Raw genomic sequence first — 22,145 nt, forward strand, 5'->3', positions numbered from 1 at the left:
ATTAAGGTATGTAAAGCTTAGAGCTTTCAAATGGAAGTAGAAGTGTCGTTCCCGTCTTCTTGTTGTCAATTGCATTTCTACTCATGGGGATTCTTAATTCAGCCCTCCCAAGCAATGTTTGTAAGTTTTACAATATAACTAACACAATTCTGACTTACTAAACTGCCCCTTGTGTGAAACTGAAATCTAAGTAAGATGAAATATGTCAAATAAGGGTGATATTTGCTTATTTTCTGTCTGATAAGATCATTCTTCCCAATAAGCAGATTTTATGTTAGCGTTTTACTTGTTTTAAGTGTTTTGGTCCTAAATGATGTCAGTAAGATATTACAGCTTGTTGCTGAGATTTGATGAGCTATATTGAGTAAAACATGCTTGAAACTAGAATATCAACTGTTGCAAAGCTGTGTCATCAACACTCACAAGTAGAAAACTACTTTTTTAAAGTAATTTCTTACTTCAAGCATGAAATAAAAATCATGACTTTGACACAATTGTGTCTCATAATTAAAACAGATGACAGCCAAATGGACTTTGCTGTTTTATTTTCAATGAAACAATAGACAATACGTACTCATATAGTAGTACAGTTGGCACAGTACAGTAAACTGACAGTTAATATTTAAACATTTAACATTTCAAACAATTTTGAACAGAAGTAGTTCATGCACATTCAGATAAATTCCTAAAAAAAATTACAATTAAAAAATGTTGTCCGGGGGCCGGGCTGTATATATGCACACTAATTGACTGAAAGAGCACGCACTTGGCGTGATGATGTCATGTTATCCATGGAAAAATCCATTTTTAGACCATATGATTTGCCTGAGCGGCTAGGAGACCCCGAGAGTAACAAGCGCTTGCCTTGTTGCCTTTCCATTAAGAACAATAAACTAGTTTTTAGTATAAGTTTGCTGCTTTCAAGAAATGTAATGCCGAGCGCATATCATTATGTCAAGATAATGGCACTAGCATTTACTTCATTTAAGACTATTTTTCAACATATTGAGCAAAAAGGTCTCTTTTTTTTCTACCAAGAAAAGTGCACTTGTTATTAGTGAGAATATACTTATTTTAAGCTATTTTTGGGTTTATTGAAATTAACTAATTTAACTTGTTTTGGAAAGTCTTGACAAGCCAAATTTTCTTGTTCTATTGGCAGATTATTTTGCATAGTTCAAATAAAATACCCCTAATTTTTGTATTTTTTTTCTTGTTTTTGAACACTGACTTTTTGCAGTGTATGAAGAGGCCATTTTGATTTTTTTCTGTAAACCTATATTATCTATATAATGAAAGACAAAACTTAGTGTCAGCTTTGTGTTAATGGTGACAAAATGCACAATTATCAATTCCCAGCAGGCACAAGACATTGAAACAACATTGAGAACTTGTTGAATTAGGTCCAGACATTGAGCAACTCAGACATAACATTGAAACAACATGCTTTTTGACAACGATTAATCAATGTTGGGTACTGACGTTGATTTGACCATTGTATTTTGGTCAAGACATTGAAAACAACATTGAGAACTTGTTGAATTAGGTCCTGACGTTGAGCAACTCAAACATAACATTGAAACAACATGCTTTTTGACAACGTTTATTCAATGTCAGGTTGTGACGTTGATTTGACCATTGAAATTTGGTCATTTCCCAACCAATATTCTACAACACAAATACAACGTTGAAACAACATGCTTTTTGATGACAATTAATACATTTTGAGCTCTGATGTTGATTTGACCATGGAATTTTGGTCATTTTTGCAACCAATAATTTACAACACAAATACAACGTTAAGAGGTTGTGACGTTGATTTAACCATTAAAATTTGGTAATTACCCAACCAACAACGTGGATCCAATGTTGAACACCAACATAGTCACAATTTACAAATACAACTATTTTGCAACGTTGTTTCAAAGTCAGTTTTAAAGGACACATATGTATAATCAACGTTGTATCGAAGTCTTGTGCTTGCTGGGTTTTTGCAGGGGTAAAAAAAAAAAAACAGTAAAAAAAAAGGTAAAAAAAGACAATGTAATGAGAAAAAGCAGAAAATAATATATATATATATATATATATATATATATATATATATATATATATATATATATATATATATATATATATATATATACACCATATTTTTTGGACTATAAGTGGCAGTTTTTTTCATAGTTTGGCCGGGGGTGCGACTTATGCTCAGGAGCGACTTATGTGTGAAATGATTAACACATTAGCGTAAAATATCCAATAATATTATTGATGTCATTGACGTAAGAGACTAGACGTATAAGATTTCATGGGATTTAGCGATTAGGAGTGACAGATTGTTTGGTAAACGTATAGCATGTTCTATATGTTATAGTTATTTGAATGACTCTTACCATAATATGTGAGGTTAACATAGCAGTTGGTTATTTATGCCTCATATAACGTACACTTATTCAGCCTGTTGTTCACTATTCTTTACACATTTTAAATTGCCTTTCAAATGTCTATTCTTGCTGTTGGCTTTTAGCAAATACATTTCCCCAAAAAATGCGACTTATACTCCAGTGCGACTTATATGTGTTGTTTTCCTTCTTTATTATGCATTTTCGGCCGGTGCGACTTATACTCCGGAGCGACTTATACTCCGGAGCGACTTATACTCCGGAAAATACGGTAATGTCTGTTTTTATCTTTTTTTCAATTTATGTAAAACAATTCCAAAAATGCCTCCACATTATTTGACTTCTCAGTATGCAACCTTGGTGAAAAAAGTTTGGACACTCCTGATTTCTAAGTATCAAATTGTCTGATCACAAATGTTTGCTCTTTATTTAACATTCTTACTGTTGTTGCTGTTTTTTATCTAAAAAGATGCTGCGGGCCAACAAAACAAGCTGCTGTCCGCACTTTGGACACTTTTGTGTCAACAGCTCAATTTTTGTTTCATCTGACCACAGAACTTTCCTCCAGAAGGTCTTATCTTTGTCCATGTGATGTCAGATGAAACTAAAATGGAGCTGTTTGGCCACAATACCCAGAAATATGTTTGGAGGAGAAAAGGTGAGGCTTTTAATCCCAGGAACACCATGCCCACCGTCAAGCATGGTGGAGGTAGTATTATGCTCTGGGCCTGTTTTGCTGCCAATGGAACTGCTGCTTTACAGAGAGTAAATGGGACAATGAAAAAGGAGGATTAGCTCCAAATTCTCCAGAACAAGCTAAAATCATCAGCCCGGAGGTTGGGTCTTGGGCGCAGTTGGGTGTTCCAACAGGACAATGACCCCGAACACACGTCAAAAGTGGTAAAGGAACGGCTAAATCAGGCTAGAATGAAGGTTTTAGAATGGCCTTCCCAAAGTCCTGACTTAAACGTGTGGACAATGCTAAAGAAACAAGTCCATGTCAGAAAACCAACACATTTAGCTGAACTGCACCAATTTTGTCAAGAGGAGTGGTCAAACATTCAAGCAGAAGCTTGTGGATGGCTACCAAAAGTGCCTTATTGCATTATTACCCGGAGGGAACCCACGCAGTCACGGGGAGAACATGCAAACTCCACACAGAAAGATTGCGAGCCCGGGATTGAACCCAGGACTACTCAGGACCTTCGTATGTGGAATTAAATGATGGAATGGATTAGGCAAAGAAATCAAACAACGTACTAATATGATCCACTACAAGAAACTCTTCAAACTTAAAGTGTTTACAAAGTACAAAGAAGAAGAACCATGATAAACATTCTGAATTTATTTCATCCATCCATTCATCTTCTAGATAATCTTAACCATCTCACCATATAAAATATAACTTATTTCACCAGTTATTATTTATTTTTACTGTGATTACTTATGGAGTATATTGTGAATAAATTGAGAACAGGAAGTGAACAAAAGTTTTAGCAACTGCTATGTAAAGGAAAAGGGGTAGGATTAAATAAGCGTTGCTTCTTCGTACTCCTTTTCCAACATGTTGAATAGAGAAACTGGAAATTGTGATGTATCATGTTGTTTGCATGCATGTGTGATGTATCATGTTGTATGCATGCATGTGTGATGTATCATGTTGTTTGCATGCATGTGTGATGCATCATGTTGTATGCATGCATGTGTGATGTATCATGTTGTATGCATGCATGCGTGATGTATCATGTTGTATGCATGCATGTGTGATGTATCATGTTGTTTGCATGCATGTGTGATGTATCATGTTGTATGCATGCATGTGTGATGCATCATGTTGTATGCATGCATGTGTGATGTATCATGTTGTATACATGCATGTGTGATGTATCATGTTGTATGCATGTATGTGTGATGTATCATGTTGTTTGCATGCATGTGTGATGCATCATGTTGTATGCATGCATGTGTGATGTATCATGTTGTATGCATGCATGTGTGATGTATCATGTTGTATGCATGCATGTGTGATGTATCATGTTGTATGCATGCATGCGTGATGTATCATGTTGTATGCATGCATGTGTGATGTATCATGTTGTATGCATGCATGTGTGATGTGTCATGTTGTATACATGCATGTGTGATGTATCATGTTGTTTGCATGCATGTGTGATGTATCATGTTGTATACATGCATGTGTGATGTATCATGTTGTATGCATGTATGTGTGATGTATCATGTTGTTTGCATGCATGTGTGATGCATCATGTTGTATGCATGCATGTGTGATGTATCATGTTGTATACATGCATGTGTGATGTATCATGTTGTATGCATGCATGTGTGATGTATCATGTTGTATACATGCATGTGTGATGTATCATGTTGTTTGCATGCATGTGTGATGTATCATGTTGTATACATGCATGTGTGATGTATCATGTTGTATGCATGCATGTGTGATGTATCATGCTGTATACATGCATGTGTGATGTATCATGTTGTATGCATGCATGTGTGATGCATCATGTTGTATGCATGCATGTGTGATGTATCATGTTGTATACATGCATGTGTGATGTATCATGTTGTTTGCATGCATGTGTGATGTATCATGTTGTATACATGCATGTGTGATGTATCATGTTGTATGCATGTATGTGTGATGTATCATGTTGTTTGCATGCATGTGTGATGCATCATGTTGTATGCATGCATGTGTGATGTATCATGTTGTATACATGCATGTGTGATGTATCATGTTGTATGCATGCATGTGTGATGTATCATGTTGTATACATGCATGTGTGATGTATCATGTTGTTTGCATGCATGTGTGATGTATCATGTTGTATACATGCATGTGTGATGTATCATGTTGTATGCATGCATGTGTGATGTATCATGTTGTATACATGCATGTGTGATGTATCATGTTGTATGCATGCATGTGTGATGCATCATGTTGTATGCATGCATGTGTGATGCATCACGTTGTATGCATGCATGTGTGATGCATCATGTTGTATGCATGCATGTTCCAAATAAACTCAAACTCATGCACCTGGGGGTAGGTTGATTGGCAACACTAAATTGGCCCTCGTGTGTGAATGTGATGTGAAGTGTGAAGTGAATTATATTTATATAGCGCTTTTCTCTAGTGACTCAAAGCGCTTTTACATAGTGAAAGCCAATATCTAAGTGACATTCAAAGCAGTGTGGGTGGCACTGGGAGCAGGTGGGTTAAGTGTCTTGCCCAAGGACACAACGGAAGTGACTAGGATGGCGGAAGCGGTAATCGAACCTGGAACCCTCAAGTTGCTGGCACGGCCGCTCTACCAACCGAGCTATACCGCCCCGCAAAAATTTAAATTGGTAAAGGACTGGAATGTGAGTGTGAATGTTGTCTGTCTATCTGTGTTGGCCCTGCGATGAGGTGGCGACTTGTCCAGGGTGTACCCCGCCTTCCGCCCGAATGCAGCTGAGATAGGCTACAGCACCCCCCCCACGACCCCAAAAGGGACAAGCGGTAAAAAATGGATGGATGGATACTTATGGAGCATATTGTGAATAAACTGAGAACAGGAAGTGAACAAAAGTTTTAGCAACTGCTATGTAAAGGAAAAAGGGGTAGGATTAAATAAGCGTTGCTTCTTCCTACTCCTTTTCCAACATGTTGAATAGAGAAACTGGAAATTGTGATGTATCATGTTGTATGCGTTAGGGGTGTAACGGTACGTGTATTTGTATTGAACCGTTTCGGTACGGGGGTTCCGGTTCGGTTCGGAGGTGTACCGAACGAGTTTCCACACAGACATTTTAAGTAGCGTAACGCACGTTGTGTAAACAACATCACCATGTTTTCTGTAACCAACTGGACCAAACTCACACGCATTACAAACATAGGAGCTAAAATCATCGGTCCATCACTCGACTGGCAAAAACAATAGTCCAGGATATCACTCACTCACTACACCAATACATCATCCCACTACCATCAGGGCGCAGGTACAGAATTATCAAATTCCTGAGGGCCCGCCTCAGGAAAAGCCTTATCCCTGCAGCTATAGCCGCCCTTAACAGCAGGCCCGGCCGACCTGTCTGACAAGCCTGTAAATGTGTGTTGGTCATGTATGATGTCTTTTTGTTATTTTTTGTGATGTGTAATGTCTATTGTTCAAATCCCCAAGGGGACCAATAAATCTAAATCTAAATCTAAAAAAAAAAAAAAAAAAAAAAAAAAAAATCTAAACAATGCACACCGAGGCACAACACACGGCATGCTAACAGCTAACGGGCTACGATAGACTAACCATACGTCCTCTTTTCACCGGACATGTCCTCTTTTGCGGAGCTGTCAGGGCGAAGTTTCTTAAATGCCTCAAATGTCCGGCATTTTGAGTCAGGGCGAAGTTTCTTAAATGCCTCAAATGTCCGGCATTTTGAGTTAGGGTTGCGTGTATTTTCAATGTACGTTCAGGGTTAAGAAGGGGTTAAAAACAAAACAAACAGCAGCATTGGTGAGGGAGGGGCAGAGAGAGAGAGAGAGAGAGAGAGAGAGAGAGAGAGAGAGAGAGTTATGATAAACGCGCATGCGTCGCCAGGCTCTGCTTTTTATCCATAGATTTATCACATTTAATTTTTTATTATCTATAGCAGGGGTGTCAAAAGTGTGCCATTTGCGGCCCACAGCTAATGTTTTAAAGGCCCACGGCACATTCTAAAAATACTATTCAAATAAACAAAAACATAACAAAAGTGAAATAAAAAAGCTTAAAAAGGTTAAATGTCATTTAGAAAAAGTTGCAATGTTGACTAATAAAACAAAGCTGTTTTTTTTTTCTTTCAAACTGTCATTGCTCAAAACATAATATTGAATCAAAATCAATGTTATTATGAATTATTGACCTATCCAAGGTTCCCATTACTTAACATCAAATATTCCATTAAAAACATTTTTTTGGAGGAAGATTTTGCAAATTTGGTAAATAAAAACTCAAAAATGTATATTGTGTTGTTTTCTTACTGTACCGAAAATGAACCGAACCGTGCCCTCTAAACCGAGGTACGCACCGAACCAAAATTTTTGTGTACCGTTACACCCCTAGTATGCATACATGTTCCAAAAAAACCTCAAACTTATTATTTCCAGGCTTTTGCGGGCCACATTAAAGAATGTGGCGGGCCAGATGTAGCCCCTGGGCCTTGAGTTTGTCTTGATGGATCATTAAAGACAACAAAGCGACTAATTATTTAACTTCCATCTTTATCATAATGGTTCAAGTACTAATGGAAAAAAATAAATGTAAAGGTCTTTAAAATGGTGTCAATGGCTTGAGATATTTGGCATGTTTTTGTCACGTTGCTAAAAAAGAGGGAGGACTAGCAGCCAACATCTGGATCTGTTAGCCCGCTAGCCACCTAGCTAGCTAGCGTCCTGGCGGGATAAAAAGACCCCAGTGCGTAGAGCCTTGCCTAAAAATGTACTATACTGTAATAATGATGGCCACATTGAGCCGTCTGAGTGGCAAGAAGACGCCAGCACATCTGGCGCCGCTACGAGCTCAGCATCCTTTTTTTATCCGCCGAGAGGGAAGCGAGCAGCCTCACTTCCTCTTTGTTAGCCCGCGCCCACCTTTTAGGCGTGCAAACACGCAAGAGTACAAATCATGCTGTCGGTACCTTCTTGTAATTCTTCCCCAGCCAGACGCGCACATTGTCAAACTGAGAGACTGTATCGGATGCTTCGAAATATTTGACATTCGGGCCGCCGTCTTTCTTCCGCACCGCCATTTTTCGCCTGCAGACAAACCAGACGACGTCGCCCGCCTCCCAGCGGCAGCAGCGTGGTACTGCAGTTACGGCGGGCTGTAATGCGTCGGAAGATCCAGCAGGTGTCACTGTTGTAGCACAGAGACTGTTGTTGAGTCGAACGTAGACTGTTTATTTCCAACATGCATATTAGGGGTGTGGGAAAAAATCGATTCGAAATCAAATCGCCATTCTCACGTTGTACGATTCAGTATCGATTCTCATTTTTCAAAAATCGATTTTTTTTATTTTTAATTTTTTTTAAATTAATCAATCCAACAACACAATACACAGCAATACCATAACAATGCAATCCAATTCCAAAAGCAAACCCGACCCAGCAACACTCAGAAGTGCAATAAACAGAGCAATTGAGAGGAGACACAAACACCACACACAACAATTGAGAGGAGACACAAACACCACACACAACAATTAAGAGGAGACACAAACACCACACACAACAATTGAGAGGAGACACAAACACCACACACAACAATTGAGAGGAGACACAAACACCACACACACCAATTAAGAGGAGACACAAACACCACACACAACAATTGAGAGGAGACACAAACACCACACACAACAATTGAGAGGAGACACAAACACCACACACAACAATTGAGAGGAGACACAAACACCACACACAACAATTGAGAGGAGACACAAACACCACACACAACAATTGAGAGGAGACACAAACACCACACACAACAATTGAGAGGAGACACAAACACCACACACAACAATTGAGAGGAGACACAAACACCACACACAACAATTGAGAGGAGACACAAACACCACACACAACAATTGAGAGGAGACACAAACACCACACACAACAATTGAGAGGAGACACAAACACCACACACAACAATTGAGAGGAGACACAAACACCACACACAACAATTGAGAGGAGACACAAACACCACACACAACAATTGAGAGGAGACACAAACACCACACACAACAATTGAGAGGAGACACAAACACCACACACAACAATTGAGAGGAGACACAAACACCACACACAACAATTAAGAGGAGACACAAACACCACACACAACAATTGAGAGGAGACACAAACACCACACACAACAATTGAGAGGAGACACAAACACCACACACACCAATTAAGAGGAGACACAAACACCACACACAACAATTGAGAGGAGACACAAACACCACACACAACAATTGAGAGGAGACACAAACACCACACACAACAATTGAGAGGAGACACAAACACCACACACAACAATTGAGAGGAGACACAAACACCACACACAACAATTGAGAGGAGACACAAACACCACACACAACAATTGAGAGGAGACACAAACACCACACACAACAATTGAGAGGAGACACAAACACCACACACAACAATTGAGAGGAGACACAAACACCACACACAACAATTGAGAGGAGACACAAACACCACACACAACAATTGAGAGGAGACACAAACACCACACACAACAATTGAGAGGAGACACAAACACCACACACAACAAAACAAAAGTAGTGAAACAAAAATGAATATTATCAACAACAGTATCAATATTAGTTACAATTTCAACATAGCAGTGATTAAAAATCCCTCATTGACATTATCATTAGACATTTATAAAAAAAACAATAGTGCGGTGGTCGGCAACCCGCGGCTCTAGAGCCGCATGTGGCTCTTTAGCGCCGCCCTAGTGGCTCTCTGGAGATTTTTAAAAAATGTATGAAGAATGGAAAAAGATGAGGGGAAAAAATATCTATTTTTTTGTTTTAGTATGGTTTGTGAAGGAGGACAAACATGACACAAACCTCCCTAATTGTTATAAATCACACTGTTTATATTAAACATGCTTCACTGATTTGAGTATTTGGCGAGCGCCGTTTTGTCCTACTTATTTTGGCGGTCCTTGAACTCACCGTATAGTTTGTTTACATGTATAACTTTCTCCGACTTTCTAGGACGTGTTTTATGCCACTTCTTTTTCTGTCTCATTTTGTCCACCACATTTTTAACGTTGTGCATGAGTGCACAAAGGTGAGTTTTGTTGATGTTATTGACTTGTGTGGAGTGCTAATCAGACATATTTGGTCACTGCATGACTGCAAGCTAATCGATGCTAACATGCTATTTAGGCTATCAATGTGTACATATTGCATCATTATGCCTCATTTGTAGCTATATTTGAGCTCATTTAGTTTCCTTTAAGTCCTCTTAATTACATTTATATCTCATGACACACTATCTGTATGTAATATGGCTTTTGATTTTTTGCGGCTCCAGACAGATTTGTTTTTGTATTTTCGGTCCATTATGGCTCTTTCAACATTTTGGGTTGCCGACCCCTGCAATAGTGTGACAGTGGCTTACACTTGCATCACATCTCATAAGCTTGACAACACACTGTGTCCAATATTTTCACAAAGATAAAATAAGTCATATTTTTGCTTCATTTAATAGTTGAAACAAATGTACATTATTGCAATCAGTTGATAAAACATTGTCCTTTACAATTATAAAAGCTTTTTACTCTGCTTGCATGTCAGCAGACTGGGGTAGATCCTGCTCAAATCTATGTATTCCATCAATAGACAATCCTTTTCAATCGGAAAAAAATAAAATAAAAAACAACTCCAGAATTTGGTTAAATGTGTATTACATTAAATTAATTGCTATACCATGTATATGTATATATGTAAATATGTATGTGTCCTGAAACATCAATCATTATTGGGCTGTATGCAGAATATAATAAACTATACATGACAATTAATTAGGAATAATCACATTCAAGGAGTAGAAACATGAGGCAGACAAAAAGAGGAAACGGGGGAAGCACTCGACTGCTTTTATCTGCTTTTTACTTGTTCTCATTTATTCACAGGCTTCCATTAACTGTGTGTGTGTGTGTGTGTGTGTGTGTGTGTGTGTGTGTGTGTGTGTGTGTGTGTGTGTGTGTGTGTGTGTGGTAGAGCGACCCAGGCTAATTTGCAAAAGTCCAAAGACAACATTGAAAAGTGTAGTGCAACTGGTATTCCTCAGACTCTCTCTGTGTGTGTGTGTGTGTGTGTGTGTGTGTGTGTGTGTGTGTGTGTGTGTGTGTGTGTGTATATGTGTGTGTTCTTGTATTTCTACCCTTCTTGCGACATCAACAAGGAAAAGTAGCTTCCATATGAGGAGGTGATGACATAAATCATGGTCCCAATAACATTGCATCTAATAGAGAATGTCTCATTTGTGGTGAAATCTATCAAAATGAGGGTGGTCCCAAAAAGGAGGGATTCTTCAAATTGACTGTGTGTCGCTTTTAAAAGTGCTCCCCCTCTGGTCAACATATGAAATAACAAGTGTGTGTAAGAAATTGAAATGCGCTCTTTGGCCAAAATGAATTTTAAAAAAAATAATTAAATATGTATATAGAGACATACTGTAAATAATGAAGATTAAAAACCAATTACAAACAAAAATAAATAAATTAAAATAAATGAACTAAAAGCAGTCTTTTTCTCACAATGTATCGACTTTTTTCTTATAAAATTGGGAACAATTTCTCATATTCTTTCTGTTTCTGTAATATTGCAATATTTTCTCGTAAAATTATTACTTTATGTAGAATTATTACTAATGCAAAATGGCGACACTTGTCATATAAAATTCAGACTTTTTTATCACAATATTGCCAATTTTTTTGTTGTTGTAAAATAATGACATTTTGTCATCATTTTGCCAAGTGAAATTCCGATTATTATTATAATATTGCCAACATTTTAAAGTTTCCTTATAAAATTGTGACTTTTGTCGAGTAAAATGACGACCCTTTTCATAAAATTGCCAAAATTCTAAGCTTTTCTTGTAAAATTGCGACTGTTATTGAGTAAAATTCCAACTTTTATCATAATATTGCACAAATTTTTCTTGTGAAATTCCAACTCATTTTCCACAACAAGCTTTTTTATATTTGCAAAGTACCGTATTTTTCGGACTATAAGTCGCAGTTTTTTTCATAGTTTGGCCGGGGGTGCGACTTATACTCAGGAGCGACTTATGTGTGAAATGATGAACACATTAGCGTAAATTATCGTATAATATTATTGATGTCATTGACGTAAGAGACTAGACGTATAAGATTTCATGGGATTTAGCGATTAGGAGTGACAGATTGTTTGGTAAACGTATAGCATGTTCTATATGTTATAGTTATTTGAATGACTCTTACCATAATATGTTACGTTAACATAGCAGTTGGTTATTTATGCCTCATATAACGTACACTTATTCAGCCTGTTGTTCACTATTCTTTACACATTTTAAATTGCCTTTCAAATGTCTATTCTTGCTGTTGGCTTTTATCAAATACATTTCCCCAAAAAATGCGACTTATACTCCAGTGCGACTTATATATGTTTTTTTCCTTCTTTATTATGCGTTTTCAGCCGGTGCGACTTATACTCCGAAAAATACGATAAATGGCGACATTTGTCACATAAAATTCAGACTTTTATCACAATATTGCCAATTTTGTTGTTGTTGTAAAATAATGACATTTTGTCATAATTTTGCCAAGTGAAATTCCGATTATAATTATAATATTGCCAACATTTTAAAGTTTTCTTTATAAAATTGTGACTTTTGTCGAGTAAAATGACGACCCTTTTCATAAAATTGCCAAAATTCTAAGCTTTTCTTGTCAAATTGCGACTGTTATTGAGTAAAATTCCAACTTTTATCATAATATTGCACAAATGTTCAGTTTTTCTTGTAAAATTTTGAAATGTTTCTTGTGAAATTCCAACTCATTCTCCACAACAACCTTTTTTATATTTGCATAGTATGTATATGGTATTAATGTTGTAAATACAAATCTTTATATATCTAGAAAGGGTGGTTCTAAAGAGGGAGGCATTTTTCGGAGAGGTCTCAAGAAGTTAACAAATACATGGATGTGTGTGTGTGTGTGTGTGTGTGTGTGTGTGTGTGTGTGTGTGTGTGTGTGTGCAGCTGTCTGAGCTGAAGGAGAGGGAGAGAAAGAGAGAGACTATTGATTATTTTAATCCTCCTATTTGTGAGTCGGTGTTCCTGTGGGCTGGGCTGCCACGGAGGGATTGCTAATGGGGCTGAACGCTTCCCTCCTCAAGCCTCGCTCCCCGTCCAATTAACTTAACGCTGGGATGTAGCAGGAAGGATCGCTGGGACTCACAGAGAAGGAGACACTGCTGAGATCCAACCCCAAGTCCACCCCTACATGTCCAACATCAAGAAGCTCTCGTCTGCACCACAACCTACTCGGCAAGAATCAGAACCGCTCTCAAGTTCAATTAAAGATCAAGCAAGTGGTTTTCATTCGACCGAGGATGCTTTTTTAGGGACCGCAATGTCCTTTTGGGACAGAGGACCCTATTGTAATTGTAAGGTTTTATTATTCTTTATTATACCGCCGCCTCTTTGAGCCGTAATTTGACCACATTAACATGCTTCAAAACTCACCATATTCGACACACACATCAGGACTGGCGAAAATTGCGATCTAATAAAAAAACCTAGCCCCAAAACTCAAAATTGCGCTCTAGCGCCCCCTAGGAAGAAAACACAGACAAAACTGCCTGTAACTCCCACTATTGTCGGAGAGACATGAAACAAAAACCTCTATGTAGGTCTCACTTAGACCTAGATTTCATACACTGACATCCTTCAGCAAAAATCAACAGGAAGTTTGCAATTCCCCCTTCAAAACAAAAGTTTTGTAAAAACAGTCACTTTTGCCTCTTTGAGCTATAATTTGACCCCCTTAACATGCTTCAAAACTCACCAAACTGGACACACACATCGGGACTGGCAAAAATTGCGATCTAATAAAAAAACAACAACGCCAAAACTCAAAATTGCGCTCTAGCGCCCCCTAGGAAGAAAACACAGACAAAACTGCTCCTAGGAAGAAAACAGACAAAACTGCCTGTAACTTCCAGACAACCCCCAGCAAAAATCAACAGGAAGTTTGCAATTCCCCCTTCAAAACAAAAGTTTAGTAAAAACCGGTCACCTTTTTTCAAAAATGATCTCCTCTGAGCGCGTTTGTCGTGTCGGCTTCAAACTATCACAGTAGAGAGATTGAACCCTACTGATTAAAAGTTAACGAAAGAGTTTTAATTACTGCTCCGGTTTGGATTGTATGTGCCGTCAAAGTCGGTCCCGTCCATCGCTGCTTGCAGCTTTAATATATTCCTGTTATTTGACTCATGAATAATGTCAAAGGTCAAGTCAAACAGGCCAGGTGACACTTTCATTTTGTCCAATTGGGCGGTATAGCTCGGTTGGTAGAGTGGCCGTGCCATCAACCTGAGGGTTGCAGGTTCGATCCCCACTTCCGCCATCCTAGTCACTGCCGTTGTGTCCTTGGGCAAGACACTTTACCCACCTGCTCCCAGTGCCACCCACACTGGTTTAAATGTAACTTAGATATTGGGTTTTCACTATGTAAAGCGCTTTGAGTCACTAGAGAAAAGCGCTATATAAATATAATTCACTTCACTTCAATTTCAACTGAAGCAAATATGTTCATGACCCGTGGGTTCGCATGGATGGATGTAGGTCAGGGGTGTCCAAACTAGGGTTGTACGGTATACCGATACTAGTATAGTACAGCAGTACTAATGAATCAAAAACGGTAGCGGTTCTGTCTATCTATTTTTAAACAGCATGACAGCGCATCGTCACGTCGTGACATTGCTGGGTTTAAGAGCAGAGGAGCATGTTCGGCAGCGCACAATCACAGAGTATTTACAAGCAGACACAGTGTGTGGACAGAAAAGGGAAAAACAAACGTATTTTAGCTTAAAAACTGACAATAAAGGTGAAGTTATAACACTGAAACGCCCTCAGGAAGAGGTGTTTTAAGACATGGCTAGCTCGCTAGCAGCGAACATCCATCCACAGTCGGCAGAGTTTAAGCTACTTCTAAATCACTAATCCTTGCCTCCATGGCGAGAAATAAAGTGAGTTTCTTACAAGTATCATCCCTGCAGAACGAGGAATTGCTAAACATGTTTCACCACACACCGTAGGAGGATACAATAGATCACCGGCGTCACCGCTAACAAAAGCTAGCACGCCTCAATGTAAACAAACGCCATGATACCAAGTACAATAGCATATCGACTCGATACTACTATGATTACAGCTATATTTTTTATTGCCACAAAGTCTTTTTTCCTTTTTTAAAAATTCATTGTATGTTTATAAACTCATTAAATATATCCCTGGACACATGAGGACTTAAATTATGACCAATGTATGATCCAGTAACTACTTGGTATCGGATCGATACCTAAATTTGTGGTATCATCTGAAACTAATGTAAAGTATCCAAACAACAGAAGAATAAGTGATTATTACATTTTAACAGAAGTGTAGATAGAACATGTTGAAACAAAAAGTAAGCAGATATTAACAGTAAATGAACAAGTAAATTAATCATCTATTTTTACAGCTTGTCCCTCATCCATCCATCCATCCATTTTCTACCGCTTATTCCCTTCGGGGTGGCGGGGGGCGCTGGAGCCTATCTCAGCTACAATCGGGCGGAAGGCGGGGTACACCCTGGACAAGTCACCACCTCATCGCAGGGCCAACACAGATAGACAGACAACATTCACACACTAGGGAGCATTTAGTGTTGCCAATCAACCTATCCCCAGGTGCATGTCTTTGGAGGTGGGAGGGGCCTATCCCCAGGTGCATGTCTTTGGAGGTGGGAGGGGCCTATCCCCAGGTGCATGTCTTTGGAGGTGGGAGGGGCCTATCCCCAGGTGCATGTCTTTGGAGGTGGGAGGGGCCTATCCCCAGGTGCATGTCTTTGGAGGTGGGAGGGGCCTATCCCCAGGTGCATGTCTTTGGAGGTGGGAGGGGCCTATCCCCAGGTGCATGTCTTTGGAGGTGGGAGGAAGCCGGAGTAGAACCCACGCAGTCACGGGGAGAACATGCAAACTCCACACAGAAAGATCCCGAGCCCAAGACTACTCAGGACCTTCGTATTGTGAGGCAGACGCACTAACCCCTCTGCCACCGTGCTGCCCCAGCTTGTCCCTCATAATGTGTAGAAAATAATAGGTGTATAAATGACTCAATATGTTACTGCATACGTCAGCAGACTAATTAGGAGCCTTTGTTTGTTTACTTACTACTAAAAGACAAGTTGTCTTGTATGTTCACTATTTTATTGAAGGACAAAATTGATATATTAAACATGTTTAATATATTGTAAGATTTTTTGTTAAAATAAAGCTAATAATGCCATTTGTTGTGGTCTCCTTTATTTAGAAATGTATCGAAAAGTATCAAAATACATTTTGATACCAACCCTAGTCCAAACTATGGCCCGCGGGTCAAGCACAGTTTGGCCTGCAAGAAGTTACGAGTTACTACCACCTACTCAGTGGCCTAGTGGTTAGAGTGTCCGCCCTGAGATGGGTAGGTTGTGAGTTCAAACCCCGGCCGAGTCATACCAAAGACTATAAAAATGGGAGCCATTACCTCCCTGCTTGGCACTCAGCATCAAGGCTTGGAATTGGGGGTTAAATCACCAAAATGATTCCCGGGCGTGGCCACTGCTGCTGCTCACTGCTCCCCTCACCTCCCAGGGGGTGAACAAGGGGATGGGTCAAATGCAGAGGACAAATTTCACCACAGTCATCGGTACTTGAACTTGAACTTAAGTAAGAAAGCTGCCCCACAGTCCTAAGTATCTGACAGTATAATCACTAAAAGATCAATGCCATTTTTTGGAACCACACATTACACTTCAAAGTGTAGTTAGAACAGCATTTTTATATATGACCCAATCCAAACACTCTTTCCCACTCATGGCGCAAATAAACTAACACAAAAGGTCAACACACATGGTCACACATAACACAACCTGCTCACTGAACTTTGTGGATATTATTAAAAAAATGTCCAAGCACCACACATAATTCAAAATTACACTCATTTAAATCCCCTGCAATGCATGATGGGAGAAATGCAAAACACTATTGCCGCACTTATCCATGTTTGTTGCATTTTAGCTGCTTGACATATTTGATTGATTAGAAAACTTTAAGGAGGTTATCACTAAAGTAAACAAGGTAGGTGGCGACTTGTCCAGGGTGGACCTCGCCTTGCGCCCGAATAACCCCCGCGACTCAGAGTCAGGTCAAGTCAACTTTGTTTATATAGCACGTTTTCAATCACTTTTCAATTGAACCAAAGTGCTTTTACAGGTTAAAAATGCATAGAGCAAAAAACAAAACAAAAAAAAACAACAAAAAAACAAAGAACATAAACAATGAATGAACAAGATAGTGCAAATGCAATACGGTCAAAGCGGTCAAATAAAAAGTAAAAATTTGCAGAATAAAAAAAATAATAATAGAAGTGCGACAAATTGAAAAATAAAACTAAAGCGAAGGGGGGGACTAGAAATGGTGGCCTAGTGGGCGGACTCAGCTCAGAGAGGGATAAGCGCTAGAAAATGGATGGATGGATGAATGACTTGAACTTTCACATACTTTTAATACCCAATTTTATTCATTATTGATCCATTATATTAATATGATATGTGCAACTGAGATAGGCGACCACATAAGGGACAAGCAGTAGAAAATGGATGGATGGATGTACATATAAATATAAATAAGTACACATATATATGTATAGACAATGTACATTATAGGTGTGTGTATATATGGGCCATTCTACCAAATTGGTTCAAAGTTAGGTTGGATATATTTTTTAATTTTGTAAGTTGTATTCTCAAAACTTTTTCTCTCTACATATAGTACAGTATCTGAAGTACACGTTTGTGTAAAAAGAACAGTCATCATTCATTCATTTGTGGCGGCCCGCCACGAAAGAATTAAGGCCGCCAAAAAAGTTTTTATTTTTTGTTGTGTCCTGTCCAGCTTCTCAGGCAAATCATATAGTTGATGTAGATGCCCAGATTTACTTTACAAAAGAGAAGTGTAGGATCAAGATTTTTGGAGCTCTTTGTTCAGTGGATCAGATGTTTGATGAAGCTTTGTGTCTATCTACCACCACTACTGTTTTATGTTTATTTGTTACTGACTGTGGCAGGACACCTCTGCCTCTGTTTCACTTTATGTTGCTGGTAAATAATATGCTTGTAGTAGTAGGCTAAAGTTAAATGATTTAGTATGCACTAATTAAAGGGGCAGAGCTTTAAGAGACATTTTAGCTTTTATATTTTATAAGATATATTTTTTGTAAGAACCACAATTAATAAATATATTTCAGTGAATAACTTATTGTTCAAATCTGTATATAAATATGTACATAAAGTGTTGTAATTATATTGTAAAATGGATGGATGGATGGACGTTTAAAACAAAACTGTTATTATTAATTAGTAAGTATACATTTTTTGAGCCTTTTTAGAGAAAATCATATCATTATAGTAAATTATGCAAATCACTCGATGATGTCATGGTGACCACGCCCATAGCCACGCCCCCACCGCCACAGGTGTCTTGGCAGTTTATGGGAAACACTGGTCGTCTTGTATTTTATATTTTCAGAATATCTGGGAATGTTTGTCCTCTCCCCAAAATGTGTCACTACAGAATCACATCCTTCAAATATCTGTATACAATGTTATATTACTCTGGTAATATCATACTTACTTAACTTGTGTAAAACATCTTTTTAAATAATTATTGAGGGTGCTCACAATAAAATCCATAAAAATGCATTTTTTAAACACATTTTCTTACTTAAATACAGTACAGGCCAAAAGTTTGGACACACCTTCTCATTCAATGCATTTTCTTTATTTTCATGACTATTTACATTGTAGATTGTCACATCAAAACTATGAATGAACACATGTGGAGCTATGTACTTAACAAAAAAAGGTGAAACAACTGAAAACACGTTTTATATTCAAGATTCTTCAAAATAGCCACCTTTTGCTCTGATTACTGCTTTGCACACTCTTGGCATTCTCTCCATGAGCTTCAAGAGGTAGTCACCTGAAAGGGTTTTCACTTCACAGGTGTCCTAGTTTTGATGCCTTCAGTGACAATCTACAATGTAAATAGTCATGAAAATAAAGAAAAGCGCATCGAAATGAGAATGTGTGTCCAAACTTTTGGCCTGTACTTTATATGAAATTATTCAAAATCGACATGCAATCTATCGTAATATTTTAGTTGATTACTCAATGTACTTTTTTTGTTTCGGTATTGACCACTTTTTTGTTTGCAAGGTTGTATCATATTCCCTCAACCTTATTGCTTAATATTAATTCATAACACGCTTGATGTTGGAAATATTACAAACACTTATGTTTTTGGGTCAATACAATAATTTATTTTTGGAGGAAACTGTTAATATCAGTTGAGAATAAGTACCTACGTGGGTTCAGTATCCAGTGGTTAGCGCTCGCGCCTCACAGAGAAAATGTCCTAGGTTCCATTCCGGAACGAGGGATCTTTCTGTGTTGAGTTTGCATGTTTTTCCCGTGACTGCGTGGGTTGTCTCCGGGTACTCCGGCTTCCTCCCATCTCCAAAAACACGCACCTGGAGATACAGTCGTGGTTAAAAGTTGACATACACTTGTAAAGAACATAATGATGGAAACAAATTAATTATGGAACTACTAAATTATTAGTTTGTAAACCCTTAATAAGAAATTCTAGTTGGCAAAAAGGAACTAAAATAAATGGAAAAATATATAAGTTTCATTTAATAAAGAAATCTTTGAAGGCTGCCTCATACAACACATATGGAAAATGGGAGGACTTTTTTGACTGCCCGTTGCCATGGGATGCAATATTCAAATTCATCTACAAAACCACTATCGATGTGCAAAATCGTTATTTTCAAATTAAAATTATTTATAACTTCCTACCCACGGGAAAAATGTTACAAATATGGAATATGACAGAGTCAGATGATTGCCCATTTTGTTGTCAGGAGCCTGAATCCACCCTGCATTTGTTTTGGTATTGTCATATTGTGTCTTTGTTTTGGGTGGAAGTTGAAAAAATGTGTTTAAAGATTGGTTTGTTTATGGAGCTTGATGTGGTTTCTGTTATTTTAGGAGAGTTCATTGACAATCATGATTTAGTCAATTGAATTATAGTACTCGGTAAAAGGTTTATTTTTAAGGCCAAAAACAGATATTCACATAGTATTTCTTTCTTTAAAACATTTATTCAGTATTTTTTAACTCTAGAAAATTATATGGTTGAAAACGATAATGATGCCAAAAAACATAAAAAAAGATGGGAAGTCCTCAAAGGCTTATTTTGAAAATTTAATTGTGTTTATATATGATATGCAATCTGTTCCCTATTTGAAGTGTACATAAATGAAGGTATGTGAGTTCTACTTGGATGTGATCTGGACTGTACATGGGTGCTTCATTTGAAAATGTATTTTTGTTTGTGGATTGTATGCAACCTGTTGTGTTCCCTGGTTTTTAGTGTACATGGGGGAAGGTGTGTGTTGCTGAGCCCGATCTGGACGTAATCGGAACTGGACCTGGTTTTAAGAACCCTTTTGAACAATCTGATTTCATTGACAACCCGGTCTGGTGAAGTTAAGGTCCTTTGTTTGTTTTGTTTGAAAGTAAAGCAATATAAAAACAATGACATAAAAAATATTAATTAATGAAAATGTTAGTGGACCAGCAGCACACACAATCATGTGTGCTCTAAAGACTGATTGGAAGATGAGGGCTGGCTGGCGTAGGTGGAGCGCTAATGTTTTTATCATAATTCTGTGAGGTCCGGTTGCTAAGTTGCTAAATTAGCCTTAGCGTCGTTAGCAACAGCATTGTTAAGCCTTACCAGGCTGAGAATTTTTAACCGTGTAGTTACATGTCCATGGTTTAATAGCATTGTTGATCTTCTGTCTATCCTTCCAGTCAGGGGTTTATTTATTTTGTTCCTATCTTCATTTGAGAACGATGCTATCACGTTAGCTCAGTAGCTAAGTGTGTCACCGATGTATTGTCGTGGCGATAAAAGTCACTGTGAATGTCCATTTCGCGTTCTGGACTCTCATTTTCAAGAGGATATAGTATCCCAGGTGGTTTAAAATACAAATCCGTGATCCACAATAGAAAAAGAAGAGAGTGTGGAATCCAATGAGCCAGCTTGTACCTAAGTTACGGTCAGAGCGAAAAAAGATACGTCCTGCACTGCCTCTCGAGTCCTTCACTGTAACGTTCCTCATCTATGAATCTTTCATCCTTGCTCAAATTAATCGAATCTCTCGCTGCATTGTAAACAACGGGGAATTGTGAGGAATACTAGCTCCTGTGACGTCACGCTACTTCCAGTACAGGCAAGGCTTTTTTTTATCAGCGAGCAAAAGTTGTGAACTTTATCGTCGATTTTCTCTACTAAATCCTTTCAGCAAAAATATGGCAATATCGCGAAATGATCAAGTATGACACATAGAATGGATCTGCTATTCCCGTTTAAATTAAAAAAATTCATGTCAGTAGGCCTTTAAAATACAAAAAGAACATAATGTCATGGCTGTCTTAAGTTTCCAGTAACTTCTCCAACTCTTATTTTTCTGTGATGTAGTGATTGGAGCACATACTTGTTGGTCACAAAAAACATTCATGAAGTTTGCTTCTTTTATGACTTTATTATGGCTCTACTGAAAATGTGCCTTACTTTGCTACCTGGCCGATAAATCGTTGACGACTTCAAACTGTCCTTCTTCCTTTCTTTTCTTATTCCTTCTTCAAATATTCTTTGTGTTAACTAGGTCAGACTTCACTCTTTCTCTGGAGTCTCTCAACCTTTCTTTTGGTGTCTTGGTTCTTTCTCTCTCAACTCTACAATTCCAGATGGAAACCAGCATTACATTAAAAACAAGCTTATTTGCTTTATATAGATGATTAAAAC

General features: G+C 38.1%; 1 protein-coding gene across 3 annotated transcripts in view; it reads right to left on the reverse strand.

Moving 5' to 3' along the window:
• The window catches only part of LOC133643369 (SWI/SNF complex subunit SMARCC2-like), a 51,967-nt gene extending 30,034 nt beyond the window's left edge, over positions 1–21,933 (reverse strand). For 2 of the 3 annotated variants that reach the window (XM_062037887.1, XM_062037886.1), the window contains exon 1: positions 8,085–8,222. In XM_062037887.1, coding sequence (XP_061893871.1) covers positions 8,085–8,195 — 111 coding nt within the window. In that variant the 5' untranslated portion in view covers positions 8,196–8,222. Of the gene's footprint in view, positions 1–8,084; positions 8,223–19,632; positions 19,798–21,911 lie in introns of those variants that run through there. The other variant, XM_062037888.1, reaches the window with a different exon arrangement.
• Between the last annotated feature and the right edge of the window lie 212 nt (positions 21,934–22,145).

This window comes from Entelurus aequoreus, linkage group LG26 (genome assembly GCF_033978785.1).
Source record: "Entelurus aequoreus isolate RoL-2023_Sb linkage group LG26, RoL_Eaeq_v1.1, whole genome shotgun sequence".
In the NCBI taxonomy this organism is placed as follows: Eukaryota; Metazoa; Chordata; class Actinopteri; order Syngnathiformes; family Syngnathidae; genus Entelurus; species Entelurus aequoreus.